The following is a 22,451-nucleotide window of genomic DNA, read 5'->3' as shown; positions in this document are numbered from 1 at the left end:
TTAGGGTTTCATATGAGTAAAATCTGCTTACTAACTGTGCTACCTCACCAATGTGGCTATTAGGGCAGGGCAGGGGCTCACTCCATACTCATAGTGAGCCCCTGCCCTGGCCAGGCTGCAGGGCAGGGGCTCACTATGAGTATGTAGCGCTACATATGCAGGAGTGCCGTTTCATACAGGAGACTGGAGTGCTGTGTCATACAGTGCTGGAAACGTTTGTAATGTACTGTATAATAGAGTGTGCAAGCATAGAGTTGAGTGCAAATTTGTACAGGAAGTGTACTGGGATAGAGTGAGTAGAGTCTAGTAGGGTGGCATAGAGTGTAGTAAAGTTTTGTACAGTGAAGTTAGTTAGAGTGGAGAACAGTACAGTGAAGTGGCCTAGGTGGGGCAACATACAGTGGAGTGGCATACAGTGCAATAGCATTGAGTGGAGTAGCATAGACTGGAGTGGCATACAATGGAGTACCATAGACTGTAACAGGGTTTAGTGGAGTTGCGTACAGTCTAATAGTGTATAGGGAAGTAACCTGCAGTGAAGTGGCATACAATGACGTGGTTTACACTGGAGTGGTGTATTGTGGGGTTGGGTAGAGTGTAATAATATACACTAGAGTGACATACAGCAAAGTGGGGTAGAGTGGAATACCATACAGTAGAGAGGTAAGGATTGAAATTGCGTAGAGTGTACTAGTATAGAATGGAGTGGCATACAGTAGAACAGCATAGAATGGAGTAGAGTCAATTAGGGTAGAGTAGCGTAGAGTGAAATAGCTTAGAGTACAATAGTGTAGAATGAAGTGACGTACAGTGGAGTGGTGTAGATTGGAGTAGTGAACATTGGACTGGAGTACAATGGTGTGGTACCCAATTGACTACCATCAAAAGTAGTGGCATATAATGGAGTGGTGTGTACTTGAGTGGTGAAGAGTGGAGTTGCATATAGTGGAGTGGTCTACAGTGGAATAGTGGAGAGTGGAGTGGTGTACAGGAAAGTGAAATAGATGGGAATAGCATACCGTGGAGTAGTCTACAGTGCAGTGGGGTACAGTGAAGTGTTGTGGAGAGGAGTGGTGTACACTGGAATGGGGTAGAGTGTAATAGCATACAGCAGAGTGACGTCCAATGGAATAGCTTTGAATAAAGTGGGTTAGAGTGGAGTGCAATACACTGAAGTAGTGGAGTGGAGTAGCATACAGTGGAGGGCACCCAGTGAAATAGTGGAATAGCATAGAGTGGAGCGGAATACAGTAGAATGGCATACCATTGAATAACACATACTGGAGTAGCGTATAGCAGAGTTGCGTACAGTGAAGTGGGGTACACTAAAGAGTGGGGTTGCATACGGTGTAACAGCATAGAGTGGATTGGTGCAGAGTGGAGATGTGTACAATTAAAAAAGCATAGAGTGGAGGAGAGTAGAGTGGAGTGTTGTACTTTGCAGTGGTGTAGAATGTAATGGTCTACAGAAGAATAACATATAGTGAAGTGATATATATAATGGAGTGCTGTAGACTGGAGTGGCGAACAGTGGCGTGGAGTAGAGTGTAACAGCATACAGTGGAATGTCATACATTGGAGTGGGGTCCAATAGAATAGCTTAGAATGAAGTGCTATAGAGTGGAGTGCCATACACTGGAGTGGCATAGAGTGAAGTAGCATACAGTGGAGTGGCATACAGTGGAACAGCATACAGTGGAGTATTGTATAGTGGAGGAGTATACAGTAGAATAGAGAAGAGTAGAATGGCATACACTAAAATGACGTAGAGTGGAATAGCATATGGCGGAGTTGCATCTAGTGAGTGATGTACAGTGGATTGAAGTAGACTGGAATGGCATACATGGTGCTGTGTACAGTGTAATAGCATATATTGGAGTGGCATAGAGTGGAGGGATGCATAGAGGGAAATAATGTATAGTGGAGTGACTTCAGTGCAGTGGCATACAGATATATATCAGAAATTTAGCAGCAATGCAGATTATTGTGTGCAGAATAACGCAAACAGCACATTGCACTGCCTTGCAGTTCTCCATATTTACCTATGAACGCAGGACCACACATGGTGACTTACGTCTTGCATAGGCCATGAAACACCATGAGTGATGCAAGGGTACCACAATCCAATAATGCAACAAGGCCTTAGCTATAGTTTGGGCCATGGTTTATCATGATAACTCAGCAGTACCGTGGTACATGACAATGACAAGCTAGTATATAATTGGCTGTTTTTTTTAAATGAAAGGGCAGCCATATTGTTTTACTACACTTTGGCTGTGTTCCACGTTAGGGCCTCAGATACAGGTAAGTAGTAGGTCACTATTACCACTTAATTAAAGTGATAATAGGTAGGGACATATATTTATATATATTTTTTATATTTTAAATAAGTTTAAGCCTTATAACTTATAGCATCCTCTCTGCACCATAATGAATGATCCTGACGAATTTCAGGTAAATATATTCCGTCTTTTTCATGCTACATCAAATACAATAGTCTATGGAAAATGCATTGGTGCAATAACAAGTTTTGGAACCCCTTCAGTCTTTGCACCCCCTTAATTATTCACCACAAAAAATGTACATCATCTAAAAATATAGAAAATGCTATAGGTCTGGAAATGTTTGTGGTGATTTGTCAAACAGATAAAAAGCTATTAGGGAGGTAATATCACAGGAATTCTTATCTTTGGGAATACTAACTATAACTACAGAGGGGCAATCAGATTTAATGTGATTTCTTTCTTTTTATCTATTGTCTTTGTTATGTATTTGTTTATTGGTTTATTTAAACGTGTGACTATAAAGGTGTCTTTCAGTTGTTCATATAGTAATTCTGAAACTTTACATATAAAGTCTAGTTTATGTTTTAGGCTTCCTTGCTAATTTTTGCAGGATTGTCCTACATATGACGCCCAAAGTAAATGAAAGCCAACCACTGTTGTTAGAAACATTAGATTTATTAATATTTCCTAAAGGGCAGTTATCATGTCCTCAATTTAGTAGTTTGTGTAGCTCCATGCTTGGTGTCTTGTCCATTTTGGTGCAGAAAAGTACAGAACACATACAGAAGATGTTTTTTTTTTGGGGCTTGCTGGGCAAAGTTTTAATTTGTGAGCCAGAGAGCAGGCAGAGAAATGTATGTAGATTAAGATGTATTCTGTTAGTTATGTATTTGTTGATAGTTTTCCATTAGCAGGTGACCATAAATGGGTCTTTCAATTGTTCATGTAGAAAATCTGAATCTACATATGCAGTCAAGTTTATTTTTTAGGGTTCTTTGCTACTTTTAGTGGGATTGTGCTACATATAAAGGCAAAAGTGAATGAAAAGCAAACATTATTATTGTTATAAAAATAGAGATTATCATTTTTTTCATAGTGGTCAATTATCATACCCTAAAAAAATTAGTAGTTTGTGTGGATCACTGCTAGATCAATTCTTCATTTTATTCCACTGAGGTGCATAGGAAAGATGTTTTTTGTTTGGGCTATGTGGCCCTTCTTCCCGAACCTCCTTAGGCCCTGGGGACCCCATTCTCCAGGGCCATACATATACATTGAAAGGGTAGGAGGGCCACGCGCCCCACCCCCCTTCCTCAGCCTCTTTAGGCCCTGGAGACCACATCCCCCAGAAACGTGTATTTTTTAAGAGAAGAGGGGGATATACAGACCCCTCCCCAAGCCGTGATCGGCCTTGGGGAACAAATGCCTCAAGTCCATTTCCCTTGTTAGGCCCTTGGACCATTTATTTAAATAAAGGTGAAGGGGCCATGAGTGGCCCCATCCCCGGGCTAATTTCAGGCTTGGGGACCCCATTTCTTGGGGTGTGAAGTTACTTTGAGGTGAGGGCACATGTGGCCACCCTCCATGGGCCGATTTTAGCCCAGCAGGACTCCATTCCCCTGAGGCCCATGTGATTTTTAGGTCAAGAGGGTGTACCAGTCCCTCCTCCTCACACCTATTTTAGCCACGGGGACCCTATCCCCCTGGGCTAGCTTTATTTTTGTGGGGAGAGGGTGCTTGTGGCCCCCATGGTCAATCTTGTCCCTGGGACCCCCAGAGCCCAGTGACATTTAGAGGATGAGGGGGCAGAAGTGTCCCCCTCCTTGGGCCAATTTTGGCCCTGGGGACATTCGTGCGGGGAGAATGGCATGTGGCACCCCACCCTGGGCCAATTTCAGCCCCAGGTACCCCATCCACCTGGGACCTGCAACATAGAGGTGGATGTCACAGTGCCCCCCAGGGCACCCACCATAGTGTTGTAAGGTGCAGCGGGGGAGTCCCAAAGGCCCCTGCAGCCCCAGCCAGCTCTCTGTGTCCAACAGGAGTCAGCATTGTTCCAGGCCGCAGGGAGCAGCTCCTAATGCTGCACCCTATGGGCCTGACCAATATTTTCATCTGTTTTCCTGCCTGCATTAATGCAGGCAGGGAAACAGATGAAAAGTCTGCTCATAGAGAGTGGGGGCATTTTTCAAACTTCTGAGCAGGCAGGAAAACCACTGTGACCCAGACAGTGGGCTCCAAAGGACACTTGCCTGTGAGCCACCCTCAGCAAATGGTGTCCCAGGGGCCATTAATGGCTCAATGATGGCTCTTATTACTTTGCATAATCGGCCCAAGCAGTAGGCTCCCTGGGGTCTTTTAAAACTCTGGGGGGGGGGGCCACATGGCCCCCTTTCCCATTTTCAACAGTCAGCTCTGGCCGCTGGCAGCCAATCAGAGCACTTGCTCTCACAGGAGTCTGACTCTCCTTGCTCCCAACCGAATTTGGAGTAATTTTGCTCATCAGTTTTTACTGTAGCCCATTTAAAAGAAGTCTATGGAAAATGTATGGGGATTTTGCATTTTGAGATGTCCTTTTTTTCTCTGCCTTTGCTTGATGGATCAATTCAAAACATTCCAGGAAGGAGCTGAGGTTGATGAACCTTTTTATTTGGAAGGTTTTGTGAAGATTCATCAAACGATGCCAAAATTATGAGCAAACTAAAAATCGCACTTTTTATGGAAAAGCAGACATATCTTTAACTACCTAGCGGTGACCACCACTATATATTCAGCAGATATAGTTATACTTATGTTAGGAAACTATAACTTGTTGCCGAAAGTTACTTATTGCCACAAGTTATAGATAAATATCACTATGGGGGTCATTCTGACCCCGTCGGTCATGGACAGGTCAGGGTTGGCGGGAGCACCGCCAACAGGCTGGCGGTGCCCCGCAGGGCATTCTGACCGCAGCGGTTTGGCCGCGGTCAGAAGTGGAAAACCGGCGGTCTCCCGCCGGTTTTCCGCTGCCCAAAAGAATCCTCCATGGCGGCGCAGCGAGGGATTCTGACACCCCATACCGCCATCCTGTTCCTGGCGGCAATGGCATGGGCACTGCAGGGGCCCCCGTAAGAGGGCCCCACAAAGAATTTCAGTGTCTGCTCAGCAGACACTGAAATTGGCGACGGGTGCAACTGCACCCGTCGCACCTTCCCACTCCGCCGTCTCCATTCAGAGCCGGCGTCCTCGTGGGAAGGTTGTTTTCCACTGGGCTAGCGGGCGGCCTTTTGGCGGTCGCCCGCCAGCCCAGGAAAACCCAGAATCACCGCAGCGGTCTTACGACCGCGGTGCGGTATTCTGGAGGGGGGAACTCTGGCGGGCGGCCTCCGCCGCCCTCCAGAGTTAGAATCACCCCCTATATGTATAACTAAAACTGATGGTTTTGTATGGGCAAAACATCAACCTAACTGTAACGCCCCTGTAACCATTGTGCTTGTCAGTGAATTTCTATGTTTTGTTTTGTATTAAGTAATATCTAATTACTTCACGTTATTACAAACTGTGCTGCGCCCTGTGGCAAACCCCTCTGCAGGCATCCAACCTATGTCACACACAGCCTTTGGTTGTGTGCAACGGGTTTTGTTGTGTTAGTGGGTGTATTTTGTTTTCATTTATTTGGGATCCATGGATCCTCTGCGAGTTTACACTAGGGTGGGGGACACACTGAGCACCAGAGTGGATCCACAAATCATTAAAAAAAAATATTTAGAGAAGTTTTGCCAATTAGGGCTCCCTCGGGGATGCCTCCCTCTAGCAGGATACCTTCATCCTGGCCCCTTATGCTAGTTTTTATCCTTTTCTCCTCGCCTCGACCCATGCAAGAAAGAAAATGGTGGCCACATCTTTCCTCTCAGGTTGTGGGCAGCCAATCAAGGTCTTGCTTTTCTCCTTCATCTGTGGATCCTTCTAGATGTGGATAAGCAAAGGGTTTGAGTCCCTAGATATACAAATTTCTTTTCCCTTAATTACATCCAAAACTTCTGAAGGTATTTAAACCAAATAACAAATAGAGAGCTTTCTAGACAAAGCTCTAGCTTTCCTCCAAATTTGGTGTAACTCTGTTCAGCCGTTTGGGCTGTAGTCATGTTCAAATTCCCCATGGGAATTGCATGGGGTAAACACATTTTGGGACCCCCTTTTTTTCAGCCCCTTCTTAACGAATCACCCCAAAACTTTGCACGTGGCAGCTGAACTAATTAGTGTACCAGTTTTGAAATGTTCATGACGATTTGTCAAGCGGCACCAAACGCATGGTCTATGGGAGATATGTATTAACTATAACTACATTTAAACATCTAGCTATATATATATATATATATATATATATATATATATATATATATATATATATATAGACACATGTAAAGAGCATTTTTAGTTTTGCTAATAACTTTGGCGCCATTTGATGAGTCTTCACAACATTTTCAAATTTAGTGTGACATTCACTTCAGCTGCTGATTGGAATTTTTCAGGGTGATTTGTCAAGCGAGGTGGGGGCCAAGAAAAAGGGGTGGGTGCCAAAACGTATTTTGCTCATGCAATTTCCCATCGGTATTGTAGGCATGACTACAGCCGAAGCAACCTACTCACAGACCCACAAAACCATTCACACATACACTCACACACCACACACTCATAAATCCACTCACACACCCATTAACACCCATACAGCCATTCACACACCCACTCACAGACCCACAAAACCACACACATACCCATACAATCACTCATATCCCTACTCATGCAACCACACAACTGCTCCCACTCACAGACCTACAGTCAGTCACATACACTCACACACCCACCACACACTCACACAACCATTACACACAAGCACTCACACCCCCACTCTCACACCTATATAGCCACTCACACACCCACTCATACACCTACTTACACACCCACACAACCACTCACACACCCACTCACAGACCCAAAAAACAACTCATACACCAACTCATAGACACACACAGCACTCGAACACCAACTCACTCACCCGCTTACACACCCACACAACCATTCACACACCTCACCAACCCATTCAGAGACCCACACAGCCAGCCACACATGCACTCACACACCCACTACACACTCACACACACTCACACACCCACACAACCACTTACACACCCACTCACACACCCAGGTTACAGGGATGTTATAGTTAGGAAATAGCATTAAAAAAAGAAATTCACAAAAAAACCAAAGGTTATAGGGATGTTATATTTAGGAAATAAAATGTAAACAAACATAGGATGTCACTGAAAAAAACAAAAGGCTGCAGGAATCTTATAGGTTCGGATTTTACACACACAAAACCATAGAAATTCAGTAGGTATAGTTATCTCAAGTAACTATAATTCGTACCCTAAGGCAACTATACCAGTCGCCCTCGCCATGCATTGCTAATAACCCTATATACTACATCACTCATGACTTCCTCTATGACTTAATTGATAACAGTACTGCAACATCTGCAGTGACATTTTTGATGAGAACAGTTTGCATGGTGGGGGCACGAGTTACAGTTACTTGAGATAATTGTGATTATAACTGCTTAATTTCTATGCTTTTGTGTGTATAATGTCTAAAACTAATTATAATTTCCCTTTAAACTTAATTTTCTTTCAGTGTATATCTGTGTGTGTGTGTGCTCTGCTTCTCATATTTAACAAAGTGGTTTGATGGTCTTCTGTGTTGTGCCTCTTGAAATTCAGAAAGTAGTAACAAATTAGCTCACATTTCCTTGCAAGAGTTTGTATCTCAGCACCAGATGTTTTTATTCAGAAGATCTGGAATCCTGAGGCTCTGTAAAAGAAGTATGAACGTTTTGTTATGCCTCTGGCTTCAATTCTCTAAATGAGGGTTACATTTTATTTTTAATTATGGCACAGGCTAGTGCATGTAAATTCTGAAGCTGTTAGCACAAATAATTAAATCCTTCTGTCTGTGCAGTGGTAAGTTTGGTGAGGAGTCAGTTTACTTAATTAATATGTGCAAGACTGGTGTCTAAACATACAGCTCCTCCATTGTGAAAAAGAGAATGGATTCTCTATTGTCTATATCTTGTACTGATGTGTTTGACAAAGAGACCTCAGTGATTGTTGTAGTAGGACCCAAATGTTATCTTAGAAGTACCTTTAATAGTGCTGTAAACACCACATTGTTCTAAGACAGTGGGAGTGTAAGAGGCAGTAATTGTGGGAGAGATTTTGGGTGAGATGGAGTGTGAATCAATGAGTGTAAGAAAAAGTGACAGACTTTTAGTGAGATAGATCAAACACATGAAAAACACAAAAAAGCTGTGAGTAGCAAAGCCTACCATCAGTTCATTGCACACACAGACCACAGGGGAATCCCATATCTCTAGAAAAATTCCTTTTTTAAATGAAATATGCATACTGTAACATACACTTCTATAAAAACATCATGGTTTGCAAACTCTGGTGACCACTACTCTTCGTCTCTTTCATCGGCAGGCAGCTGCTGAAACAATGACCACTGATTTTTAAAAGTCAGTAAAATACTGGAAAAAAAGACAACTTGAATCCACAATAAAATAAACACTGAAAACATTGATGCTATTAATATAACAGTGGAGTAAATATATCATCTACTTAATTTGCGTGAGAAGGGATGGAACAACTAGACATAATGGGAACATTTGAGATACATATTTCACAGGTACCTGCAAGCTGTCTTGTATTATTTTATCGTTCTAGCATTTCTTTCTGTCTCCAGTGTTAGAAGCATGAGCCAACTTAAAGTGTCATTGGAGGCTATCTGTGAATTTAACTGACCTAACGTATCGGATCATACTATTAGGGAACAATCGTCTTTCTTATTTAGAATGAGGAATCCTAGTGGGACATGTTGGTGTACTTAATAGTGTGTTACCTGTGCACATCTGAAGCTAATCATGCCACAAAACATAATTTGGAATAAAACTTTAGATGTATACATATTATTACACAGTGAAATAATATAGAGAACAAAGAGATCCAAGTCTTAGGGAGAGTGCACACCTGAATGCACATATTCATTTGAAATCACAACAGCTGTGCCATTGTGATGCTGGAGGTGATGGCAGAATGTAAATTCTCTCAAAGTGAGAAATGTCCCACTGCATGTTCCGAGTGCTGTACAAATACTGGTGCTAGTGTTCAGGTTAAAAACAAGCCTAAAGAGACTGCAACAAAATTGGATAAGATTTATTGTTCCACACCAGGTGGACTGGTGGCCAGGGAAAATACTGCCCATCAAGAAGACACTGCAATATGTAAAACCTCAGTGAAATGGAAATTAGAGAGCAAACATAAGACAACCTGACAGTCTTGAACTAGAAAACACAACTATTAAAAAGATTGTGAAGACACTCTTTTCTTCCTTGTCGTCATATAGCTCAGCAGTGCTGGCAATCCTCATAGACAGCCTTTTCTAATGACAAATTTTGCTTCCCTTCACTGGTGAATTATCCCTGAACCACAATCTGACAAAAGAGATGGAGAGAGCACACCTGTTATTAGTTGTGGCAAATGAAACTGCATCTCTCTCTGTACTGAGGAACAAACACCTGTGCACTGACTTCTAAAGACACTAAGGGGCATATATACAAGGGTAGTTGCGTCACTCTTTCACCATAAAACATGATGCAAGCACAGCATAAGCCCAAAATGCGATATGTGAAGCCACGCAAGAGCACCTTTCTGCCCCTAAGCAGCTTCAAAAATCTGGAGTAAAGCAACGCACCACAAAGCGCTGCACCGTGTTACTCTGACCCAGGGAGGCATGCCATAGGTGTTGCATTGGTGTTCTCACTTAATATCCCTAGATTTTGATGCATTCACAGATTTACCAGAAGTGGTAGACCTAGGAATGCACCAAAGGTGCAAGGGTGCCTGCATTCTCGCTCAACAGCCAAAAACACACTAGTGTAGGGACAAACACATGAACAAACTGTATTCTTTTAAATACAGCACTTTCCACACCACAGCAAGGTGACTTGTTGTGCTGCGTCACTCTGCCATTAATATGGCCCTAGGTACTTCACATCGCATGAAAACTTAAGTTCCATTTCTTGCCTTATTTTGCATTGTTTGAATTTTCCATGTGAAAATAATTTTTTACTTTATGTTTCCTTGTGGTTGTATGATCACATTTTGGCACTAGAAAGTGTTACGCAAACACAAACCTCTGGTGTGCTTTCTTTTGTGGTGGTGTTAGTGTGTATTTCTGTAGTTCAATTGGTGCCATATGATATACTGGCACAGCAATGTCCATATTTTTGTAGGCCCAGAAAATTATCTTAACTTTCAGTGTATATATAGACGTTTGAAGGCATGTTTTTGTGCTGTAATCACTGGTACTTGAACACTGAGATGTTGCATTTGCTAGCTTATCGCATTTTTGTTTGTCATTGGATGCTTTGCTCTGAAGTATTTTAGTGAAGAAGCTCATTAGAATCTGTCAAAATACTGTTGGAGCAAGTACCGCTGAATGGATGTTCACTGTCTACATTTTACATTCTAAGTAGTGGCATCTCACCACAATCCTGTTTTTGAAAGTGTTCTACATCTGTGAAACATGTTGTATCTTTTTACTTAAGAAATGGATGTGTATCATTTTCTAAGCTCATTTTCTTTTTCGCCTGTGTATGCCTGCTGCTGCTAAATTTAGGCCCATATTTATACTTTTTTAGTGCTGCATTAGCGCCGTTTTTTGAGGCAAATACGGCACAAACTTACAAAATACAATTGTATTTTGTAAGTTTGCACCGTTTTTGCATCAAAAAGCGGAGCAAATGCGGCGCTAAAACAGTATAAATATGGGCCTTAGTTTCTTAACTATTTATCAGCTGCCATTTTACTGGGGGAATGCTTTTGCTCATCCAACTTCAGCAAAATTAGGGCGTACCACTGCAGCGTTGTTGGTCCAACCGCCATATTACAATGCAGGCATTTGCATAGCCACAAGACCTCCGCTGTCCCGCTGGCACCACCAGCCTGTCAGTCTGGGAATTTCAGCTACCTTACGGCATTGCAGGTAAGAAAAACACTGTCCAGATTACGAAGTGCTTTCCTGTTGACCTGACTGTGGCGGTGAGCACCACCAGCCTTCAGCTGGCGGAATGGAGGGAAATGAGATGTTTGCAATCCCAATCCTTTCTGTTCACGTCAGTCCCTGAAGTGGGCCCCTCTGCCCAGGACCCCCTGTCACATCAGGAACTCCACCCCCAATACAGGCAGGTAAAAGCGTGTGCGTACCTGTCATATTTCCTGCTATTGACTAGAATGAACATGTATGATCCATTCTTCTGCAATGGCATTGGAACATGTTTAAAATATTTTCCATATTATACCAGCAAGAATAACAAACAGGATCTTGACGCCTTAGTCAATGCTAGGATATAGTTCAATAAATTTACAACTGAGCAACCTTATGGCTCACCTCCTAAAATTAATTGAAGATTTTACGGTGGAAACAATAAAGCTGGTTCACTTCACACTCATTATCTAAAATGTAGAAAGGAAAAAACTGTGATCAATCTGTCACTAACCAACATGGCGAAAACACGTTCAGAGAGCATGATATTAAAGCATGTTTTGCCTCGTACTACCAGGAGTTATATACTCCAGACAACACTTACCACTTACTTTTCCAATGTAAAACCGAAAACTATACTACCTACGGAACTATCAGTATTAGAAAAAACACTTCTATTTGAAGAAATACAATCTACACTCTGATCCCTTCCAAAAGGTAAAGCGCCTGGCCCTGATGACAACACAATAGAATTTTACCTTCATTTTGCTCAGCTTCTCCTTAGAACCTTTCCAAATTCTTTAAACTTTTTACCTACTTAATTAAATCAAATTGTGTTTTTGGCTCTTTAACTTTATAGAAGCCACTATATGCTTAATCCTTAAAAAAGATAGCAATCTGACTCAATGTAAGAACTATAGACCAGTCTCTTAATACGGATTGTAAAATGTTTGCCAAAGCATTAGCCCTTCGTTTATTTCCTCTTATGCCCAACCTCATTGATGTTCACTAATCTGATCTCATAACAAATAGGAATGTCACAGATAACTCTCGAACTTTCTGAAACAGCATTAATAAACCCAGAAGATACAGGAATCACTAGCAGCATTATCTCAGGATGCAGAAAAACATTTGACAGAGTAGGCTGGGATTTTTTAATGAGAGCTCTACAATGGCATGGTATTGGGCCATACTTCCTCCAACTTATCCCATTACTTTTTTCCTCTCCTCACTCTTCGGACCTAGTAACATTAGATCCCACTATTTTCCACTCCAAAGCTTTTAGCTTTGGAACCCTTTCTGTATCAATTACGAACTTCTGATGACTTTCCAGGATTTAAATTTAGTAACACTCATATCAAATTTACTGCATATGCAGATGATATCCTTTTGTTTATGTCATGCCCTGAGATCTCTCTTCCTACCTTTCTTCAAAAACTTCATCTATACTCTGCAGTACGAGGATATATATTAAATCTGAACAAAACAGGGTTATCACCGCACAATAAATATTGCACTAAAACTACTTTTGAAGGAACAGGTCTTTTATGGAATCCGAACAAAATTAAATGCCTAAATATTTGGTATGGGCAATCTCTTAAACGTACACTCAAAAGCAATTCAGAGATCTTATCTGACTAACTCCTGAACCTTATTCAGAAATCGTCTCTGTTATACCTCTCTTGGAGGGGTAGACTTGACACCATCAACATTATGCTGCTTACCATTATTAATTCTTATCTTATGGTGCTTCCTATTCGTATACCCACAGGTTTCTTTGACTCAATATATAAAGTTCTTTCTAAATATCTATGGCGTGGCAAGCCCCCCTTCCCTGCCGAAGCTCTCTCTCAAAGTTGAAATTGCCCAAATCTTTAGGAGTAGTTAACTTCCCTGATTTCCTGAATTATCACAAAGCCTTTGGCATTAAGGAATTGTAAACCTACTTATCTTCATCAACTGATGATCCACATAAGCTATGGTTAACTCTAGAACAAGGCATAGCACCCTTTCCATATAAAAATATTCTTTTTATGACAAATCCTCACAAATACTGGTTACCTAATACTGTTTCTCACGCATGTGCCCTTCCGAAACCTTATTACGTTACAACCCTTCCCACCACAGATTAATATTTTAACAGCCCGATTCATTATAACAACTTAATTAAACAAAAAGGAAGAACTGTGTGGAAAAACAGGTATTAACCTAATTTCTCAAATACATCAATCTGGTTCTCCAATTCCTTTTTCTCATTTATCTTCCATGTACAATCTTTCACCTAATATGCACTCTCAGTATCATAAACTTTGTAATTTGAGTGAACATGCAACCACTCAGTAGCTCTCTAACACTCCCTCTTAATCTAGTTCATCTCTTCACCGACTTATTCGAAATTTGTACATATCTATCAGGTTCTGATTGAACCTGACCTGATCAGATCTAAAACTCACATTGAGACATTATGGGAAGATTTTTGGTCTCTGCTGGTCAACCCTTGTCTAGGATAAAATATGGAGGAAAATTCACTTCACAGCATGCACCAATAATCACACACAAACACTGTATTTCTTCTATATTAGACTTTTCTGCACTGCTGCATGACTATACAATCTTAAACTAATACTACATGACACTTGCTGGCGCTGCCACAAATATCCGAGTACAGATTTTCATATATTTTTTTCATGTTCACCTTTGTCCGCATTCTGGGCTTAAATTTGGAATTGCATTACAGACATTACTCAGAACCATTTACCATTTTCATTTGACCTATTGTTTCTAGGCAGTGCACATGTATTTCGGAGTTTGCATAAATTACTTGGAAAATTAATTGACCTCCTCATCTCTATAGCCATATCAGGCATTACCTCCAACTAGAAGTCTAAAGACAATATTAACCTTTTATGCTCATCATCACAGGTTCAACAATTACAAAATTGTCTCGGTGCAGCTATCAATTAAGCGCGCTCAGCTATGGATGCTACTCACTAAACATTTACCATGTTATGCTAAAAAACATGTATTATCTCTTTCTTGACTGTTCACGTGTAAGATGTACATATAATTTTACGACTTGTTTATACTTAATGTTTAACAATGTTAAAAGTTGTTATATGTTTTCACAAGGCCATTAATAAATAATCTCACTATCATTGCTATCTTTACTTTTCTTTTCCCTCTTCTTCTTTTTCTCATACCAAAATGCTTGTTTCTCACATTTATATTGCCTATTTCAACTCTGTATTTTAATTATTTCTCTCTAATATTATCGCACAATGTTATAACTTACCTTAATATTTTGTATTGCAATTTACCTACATACATTATACAGTTCTTGTTCTGCTCAATAAAACCTTTAAAAAATGTACACATATTTTTCCACACGTCATGCATATGTGTATTTTTTACACAAACTTTACACACCTGCATCAACACCTATGGTAATATATTCATTGTTTCCCTGTCCACGTCCTCCGCAGGGCTACCGCCATCATCAACACTGCCGCTGGGCCGGCTGGAACATCGTAATATGGTGGGTGTGGGACTGCCACTGTGGCGGGTTTTCTGAGACCATCGCCACAGTGGTCTGGTGGTCCATTTGCCAAACTTGTAATCAGGCCCTAAACCGTGTTGATTCCTCTTTGTCTACACATTTGATCTACTAGAAATACGAGGGGCATATTCACAAAGACATTTTAAATTAACTAGATTCCCCTGTTGTTTATGTACTTTCCTGAACTCTCCTCAGAACAAATAAAATAGGAATAAAATTTGAATATTTGAGAAATATTCAGGTACAGAGAGTATAGACTGAAAGAACTGTACCCTCCTTACACATTTACTGATACAGAGTTGGAGGTTTCAGGTCTGATTCACAAAGTTATGCAAGAGTTCTTAAATCAGTATTCCTCTAATAGGCACCTTTCGCTCATAAATGCTTTTGTGAAAAAGCCTCTAAACACCACAAAGGGAGGTGGTGAAAAAACAATTTCGGGCAAGATTTCTACTTGATCACTTCATCCAATCTTTCCTTGACTGAGGGCAAAAAAAACAAATTTAGCACTCTTCATTTTCAGAAAATAAAAATAATCTCAATTTAAATGTACATTGTATGTGATTAATAAAGTGTGCCAAATGTTCACGGTATTTTCCTAGGCATGGTGGCTCTAGAAAATGGTGCACGTATAAGCATGGATACCGTATCACTCTTAATAATGTGCTGTTGATGCATTCTGTGTTGTGTTGGCCTTAATAATAAGACATTATTGAATCAAGTATAATTATATCTGCTTCCATGTGTATTTCCTCAAACTGCATAAGGATAGATTGTCACATAAAGGTACCTTGCATGCAAGAGGCATTAAACACTGAATTATACATTCTTGGTATTATACTTTGCTGCAGAAACGGTGTAAGGCACACACTGACTGAAATAGTATTTTATCTTCTCATTTTCCAGGAGACTAGCAAAATCAACGCTGCTCTTGATTCCACTATTCGGAGTCCACTACATAGTATTTGCTGTTCTATCAATCCCAAATTTCAGTCTTTATCAGATATGGTTTGAATTGTGCATAGGATCTTTCCAGGTAACTAGGATGCTAACTTTTCTCACAGCTGAATATAATGATTTATTGTTACATTTTTTTACTAATGAAAAATGTCTTCATGCAGGGGCTGGTTGTTGCTGTTCTCTACTGCTTTTTGAACAGTGAGGTAAGTTATTTCCCCTCCAGCTATGTGTTTTGTTCTATGAATACACTTTTTAAATTGTGTGAGAACATTAGCAGAACAAAACATAAAACATTCAAAGACTTTTTCCTATGAATCCTAACAGTCGAAAGCAATGTGAAAAACTATGGCATGACAACACTATACAAGAATAACACTTACACAGAAGAAAAAATAATAATATGTAAATACAAACTATGAATTACAAACCCTCAAGAGGACATAAAGGGATGGAAAATGTACTTAACCTACTGACAAATTCTGCAGTGATAAAAACATAATTAATCCTACACACTCAGAAAAGTATTTCAGATTTAGCAGAACACTTGTTGCTTGTCAGCTAGATGACAGAAGATCCTTTTATCTTCTGAAAGCCTCTGCATTAACCAATTACCAACATAAACTTTCAGTGCAAATTTCCAATTCTTCAGAAGTATGGAAGCAATATGGCAGATGAAACTTGATTGAGCAAGGCCATGAGTGGATTCAAAATTATGTTCTTGCCCAGGATTTAAGTAAACCTACACAAATGTCTTTCCAGAATGCTTGCACTGCATACCAAATGTATATCTTATGAGAAAGCAATGTTTTTCACAACTGCAATCTCCAGGAGGATAAGATATTTGTTAATTTTAGTTTAGAAATTTTCAAGGTTGTTCTGAACATCCTCAACAGTATATATTATTGAAAACTGTATTAAGTGAAGCGCTAATCACTGGAATCCATTTAAGATAGGTCTCTGAGATTTCATCTGACAGGATGTTCCTAAATATTTTATGCAATATTGTTTTATTTCCTTGAGACTTGACGCACCATTGATCCAAATGCATATATTAGATGAGGATGGCATGTCAAGTAGAGGAGAGGTGAATATAAGTAAGAGATGTGTTATTAAAATAATGTTGGATAAGTTCAAAGATTTAAGTGGTTGGAACACTTGACAAATATTCCAATGTTCCATATATCACTTTTTGGCAGATGAAAAAGAGATTGGAGTTTTGTGAAGGATAAAGTGGTATAATCTTGCAGTACTGCAGAATATACGCCCTTAGTCATTTCAGAAGCTTTGGTGGGACTGAGAGCAAAATAAAAGCATGGGACCCTTATTGTGAGAAAGTCATCTTTTTTTTCCCTGATCAACCCATTTTTTTGAATGATGCTGATGGTTACTGACGCTGACTCATCCCTGGGCTCTGCTAACCAGGCCCAGGGCCAGTGCTTTGTTTAAAAGTTATGTGGTAATTAGGCATAATTATAATTGTCTTGGGCAACCTACCAGTAAGTCGGGTAGGGCATTTAGGTTTAGGGACCATAGTGAAGTCAAGGTACTTATCGGTGCACTGCTGGGTGTCTGCTATCATTTTAAAGGCATTCCTGTCTTGCAGGCTGCATTTATAATAAAATTGAGCCCAAGTTTGACTTTGAAATAAAAAATACTGCCAAAGTCTCATTCATTAAGCTTTATTTCGGTAATAAAAGTACCATAAAAGCTCATTCTACAATACACATTTTAGAATAAAAGAGCCATAATATAAAACACTTTAGCTAAAAAATATTCAAGAAGTTTCTAGAGCAAAATCAGGTATGATAAGAGTCCACCAATATAAAAAGAACAATATAAGGGCCTTCACGCATTAGACTTAATAAACAAAAACAAAAAAAATACAATATAACAATTTTAAAATCAAAAATTAGCTGTAAGCACAGCATATCCAATTTTCTCTACAGACTTAGGCGGTCATTCTGACCCTGGCGGTCAAAGACCGCCAGGGCGGAGGACCGCGGGAGCACCGCCGACAGGCCGGCGGTGCTCCAATGGGGATTCCGACCGCGGCGGTAAAGCCGCGGTCGGACCGGCAACACTGGCGGTCTCCCGCCAGTGTACCGCCGCCCCATTGAATCCTCCAAGGCGGCGCAGCTTGCTGCGCCGCCGAGGGGATTCCGACCCCCCCTACCGCCATCCAGATCCCGGCGGTCCGACCGCCGGGAACCGGATGGCGGTAGGGGGGGTCGCGGGGCCCCTGGGGGCCCCTTCAGTGCCCATGCCACTGGCATGGGCATTGCAGGGGCCCTCATAAGAGGGCCCCTACAAGTATTTCACTGTCTGCTTGGCCGGCTTCATCGTGGAAGCATCTTTCCCGCTGGGCTGGCGGGCGGCCTGAAGGCGGCCGCCCGCCAGCCCAGCGGGAAAGTCAGAATTACCGCGGCGGTCTTTTGACCGCGCAGCGGTATTCTGGCGGCCCCCGACAGGCCGGCGGCGTCCGCCGCCGGTCAAAGTCGGAATGAGGGCCTTAAACTTGATTTGGTGTAAAACATTGCAAGCTGCCCCTTAAATTTTTGGCTCTTATGTGCCAAGTTGCCTCCAGGAATCCAGCCAAAGCACACACCACAACACCATGGGTATTTGTTTTACAAATCCTTAGAGCTAAGTGGCGATAATTAATACCCATGGATCTACAAAGGGGTATGATCCATTTGGTCCGCTGTTTAGCATATGCAGGGCAATAAAATAACACATGGGCAATACATTCAGGTAACCCACAGCCCATTGGGCATAGGTCTTGTTGGTTATTCTGTTTAGGCCATCTGCAAGTAAAAGTGCATAATGGTAATGATCCCAATCTAAACCTAATATAAAGTGCACGTGCTCGAGGGGATAAAATCAAATCCATATATTTTTCAAATTCATAATGGCATTTGATTGTCGTGACCTATCTGTCAAGCTGGACGAAGATACCTCGGCTAGCTTTCTTGTTTTTAAATTAGACCAGTATGCATCCTTAACCACTTGTACCGCATTTTTTTGGAACACCGTAAGGGTCTGACCAAAACTGGGACAACCCTAAATTGGTCAAAGTATTTTCGACCTCATTACACCAGGGAATTTTTCTTGTTATATGTGTGCTCAGCAGGGCATTCAGCCATATTCTGTATGGGCCATAAATATCCGTGGACCAGATCCTGATCCAATACAATATTGGTATTATAGCGACTATATGGGCGATAGAATCTAATTTTAAGTCCAACCGAATAGGCAACGTGAGGGAACTAGTGGGAATGTTTAATAAAACCTTTATAAATGCGTTTTCAGCAAGCTCTAAATTCATCAAATTGCCATGTCCCTATAGCTCTGCACCATACAGAGAGCCCCCTCTAGCTTATATTATGTATATTTCTATTGCGGGGGAGATTACAAATCTAGGAGATCTATAAGCGAATCTCAAGATCCCCCCCCCGAGTTCTGTTTCAGTCTCATATGTGCTTGTGACAAATGGGCCTGCCATTTATGAGTGTCCTCTAGTGTAACTCTCAAATAATCAAAATCGGTAACTCTCTCTAATGCTTCTCCACCCAATAGAATCGTCCTCCTTATTTTATGTTTTTTATCACCAAAATCATGTATTTGTTTTTTGAAGTGTTAACTTCAAGACTATAGTCCTTACAGAAGGACATACACTTCTCAAGTAAATTGGCATGGCCAGGGGCAGTTTAAGATAATAACAAGGTATCATCCGCAAATAGTAAACACGGGGTCTTTATCCCACCTAATCTTGGTGCATCATTATCGCAGGCCGTAAAATAAGGGATACATGCATTAATAAACAACAAAAACAATGTAGGGGTCAGCACGCCAAAGTCTCAATCTACCTTATTTTTACATGTACGTCACCCATAAAGTCTGCCTTAGGTGCCCCAAGGGTATGGTGCCTTGTAATTATAAGCAGGGAAATCATAAATGATGTCCTATAAGCCCAGCCTTGAGAAGGAAACATTGCCAATTTCATAGTACCCTATTGTAATATTTAGCTCCATAGGCTAACATGGGAAGGCTTTATTTAAAACTCATACCGTCTATCTTTTGATAGGAGTGACCTAAACATTTGCGTCACAGTGTCAAAATAATTGTTAAGATAATTCCAACAACTTCCCAGTGTTAAATTTAAAATAACTATTACAGGGAAAGAGGCTTAGAACTATTTCCTAAAGTTACCTAAAGCCAGTCCTGTTGCAGCCTCACCTGATTGGTCAGCCTTTGTCAGGCTGCCAGGCTGCTTTGATGAGGTGTGAAGTTGCCTGGGCTCAGACAAAGGAACCACAGCAGCAGTTGCCAGTGCAGGAAGGGGTTGGGTGGCCAAACCGGTCTTCAAAAGAGGAAAGACAGTTGGGACAGAAACCAGACCTCCCCCATTCCCTGCGCCCCAGCCAGATGGGTGTCCCTTTAATTAGATTGGGAGAGGGGCTGGAAGGGGAGCATAGGGGAATGTCAATTACACCTGTAAGTGGGTTTAGCTAGACCTGAACCTCCAAGAGAGAGTTTCTCCATCTTGAAGTGTTGATAATCAGTGCCTTCTGGGACACAAATGTGTCACACTTTGCAAGAAGTGATCACCGCAGAGGGTGGCACTCTGCACCTTATTGGTCATGGGTGTCCCCCTGCTCGCCAGTCCAGAAACCTGGATAAAAGTAAGAGTGCTGCCCTGCAACTTAGATCCCTGCTGGAAGAAATCAGAAGAAGAAAGACTGCCCTGCTGAACCCCTGGTTTCCACAAAGAAGGATTTCACTCTGACTGCACCTGCTGCACACTCTGTGCTTCACCACATTAAATAACTTTCCCTTGCTCCTAAAGATCCAGGAGTGGACGCCCTGTGTGCAACAGGTTCAAAGGAGCTACCAAGAGTCCCTTGTGTCAACTCCTGTAAGAACAGCCCAGCTGACCAGCGCCCAGTGGACTTTTAAGGATTTGACCAGGTGCATTGTGGGAATTGTAGTCCCGACACTCCAAGGAGCAACTCAGAGCTTCTAGAACATTGGCTGGTGTTGTGGACCCTTCAAGACCACAAAAAGACCTTCTGGAAGAATCCAGAGGTTTAGGGACATTTGGAGCATTTTTGTGATAGAAGCTCTATAAAGTGACCATCCCATCATCAAGAGTCAAGCCAGCGATGTTGAACTGCAACCCGGCCTGAATTTCAGGTGTTCTCACTCAAGCTTCGGAGCTCTTTGCCATCGATGACAAGAACCAAGACCTCCAGGAATTCACTGAGGCCTCACAGTAAAGCAAGCCGCTGTCATCAAACAGTAAGTCGGCCTGCTGGGGAGGTTTGCTCATTGTTGAGGGGAAAAGAACCAGAAAAGAGACTAAGTTTGAAGGTACAATTTTGACTAAGGCCTACCGCTCAGTGTATCCAACTTGAGCTCTATCGTGGTCGGTCTCAAACTTTGACCCAGTCCATCGCGACCAGATATCGGCAGCTAGTACTGTTTGCTTTTAAGCACAACAAAAAAAAAATGATTTATTCTTTAAAAATGTATGTTTTGTCTTTTAGTATCATTTTAAAGATAAAATGATTTCCTATTTTTGTATATCGGTGTTGGATTTTTATTGGGTGCTATGTCTTACTTATTTACTGTTTTGTTGATAATAAATGCTTAACACACCTGTCTCCTAAGTTAAGCCTAAATGTTTGTCGGCCAAGCTACCAAGGGTTGAGCAAGGATTAATTTATTGAGGCCTTGGCTAGACCTTATTTGTGATTGCGGCCTTATTACTAATGGCCTGATTACGACCTTGGCGGATGGGATACTCTGTCACAAACATGACAGATATCCCACCTGCCATATTACAAGTTACAGTATATTCTATGGAACCTGTAAAACAATGGGTGGATATCCATCACGTTTGTGACAGAGTATCCCATCTGCCAAGGACATAATCAGGCCCTAAGTGTAGGTACCTACATGCTCTTACTAATCAACCACTTTTCAACATTTCCCATGAAAGAAGTAGCAGCTAATTTAGGAAACAAGTATAGTAGTGAAATAGAAACAACATTATTTGGTCCCCCTAGTGCTTAGCAGAAATAGCTTTTTCAGGAAGGAATGGGTCTGGCCTCCATTTAATTATGTCAATAAATGTGATACAATCATTAAGATCTAAGTTAGTGGGGGACCTGAAACAAAGAGCTGTGGCTTCCCTCCTCTTGAGATGGCCCTACATGACATCTCTACTGTACAAAGGTCATTACAATTCCAAAAGTTATATAAGACAACCCCTAGTGTGCTGAAGCGCTAATTTTGGAGCACTGTTGAAATACCAGATCTAAGGGAAATAGCTGGACATCATCTATAATGTAAAAAGTTCCCTTTAAATGCAAAATATTCTCCCTTTGAAGCTCTGTAAATCTAATTAATTGCAGATGCTCCAGGTTTTATATTGTAGAACCTATTGGCAACAGCCTTTCGATGAATCAGTACCCATATTGCACAAAAGTACATCAGTTTAATCAAGAGTGAAAAGTAAAGAAGAACAATTCAGAAATAACAATTGAAAAGCGAAGTAAAAAGAT

The 22,451-nt window shown here is 41.2% G+C and overlaps 1 protein-coding gene across 1 annotated transcript in view; it reads left to right on the top strand.

Moving 5' to 3' along the window:
- The window catches only part of VIPR2 (vasoactive intestinal peptide receptor 2), an 880,953-nt gene that overhangs the window by 840,239 nt on the left and 18,263 nt on the right, over positions 1 to 22,451 (top strand). Inside the window, exons 11-12 of the mRNA XM_069211169.1 lie at positions 15,832 to 15,961; positions 16,047 to 16,088. Coding sequence (XP_069067270.1) covers positions 15,832 to 15,961; positions 16,047 to 16,088 — 172 coding nt within the window. The remainder of the gene's footprint in view (positions 1 to 15,831; positions 15,962 to 16,046; positions 16,089 to 22,451) is intronic.

This window comes from Pleurodeles waltl, chromosome 10, assembly GCF_031143425.1.
Source record: "Pleurodeles waltl isolate 20211129_DDA chromosome 10, aPleWal1.hap1.20221129, whole genome shotgun sequence".
Classification (NCBI taxonomy): domain Eukaryota; kingdom Metazoa; phylum Chordata; class Amphibia; order Caudata; family Salamandridae; genus Pleurodeles; species Pleurodeles waltl.
The sequence above is the reverse complement of the archived record's forward strand: the minus strand, read 5'-3'. Positions and strand labels throughout refer to the sequence as shown.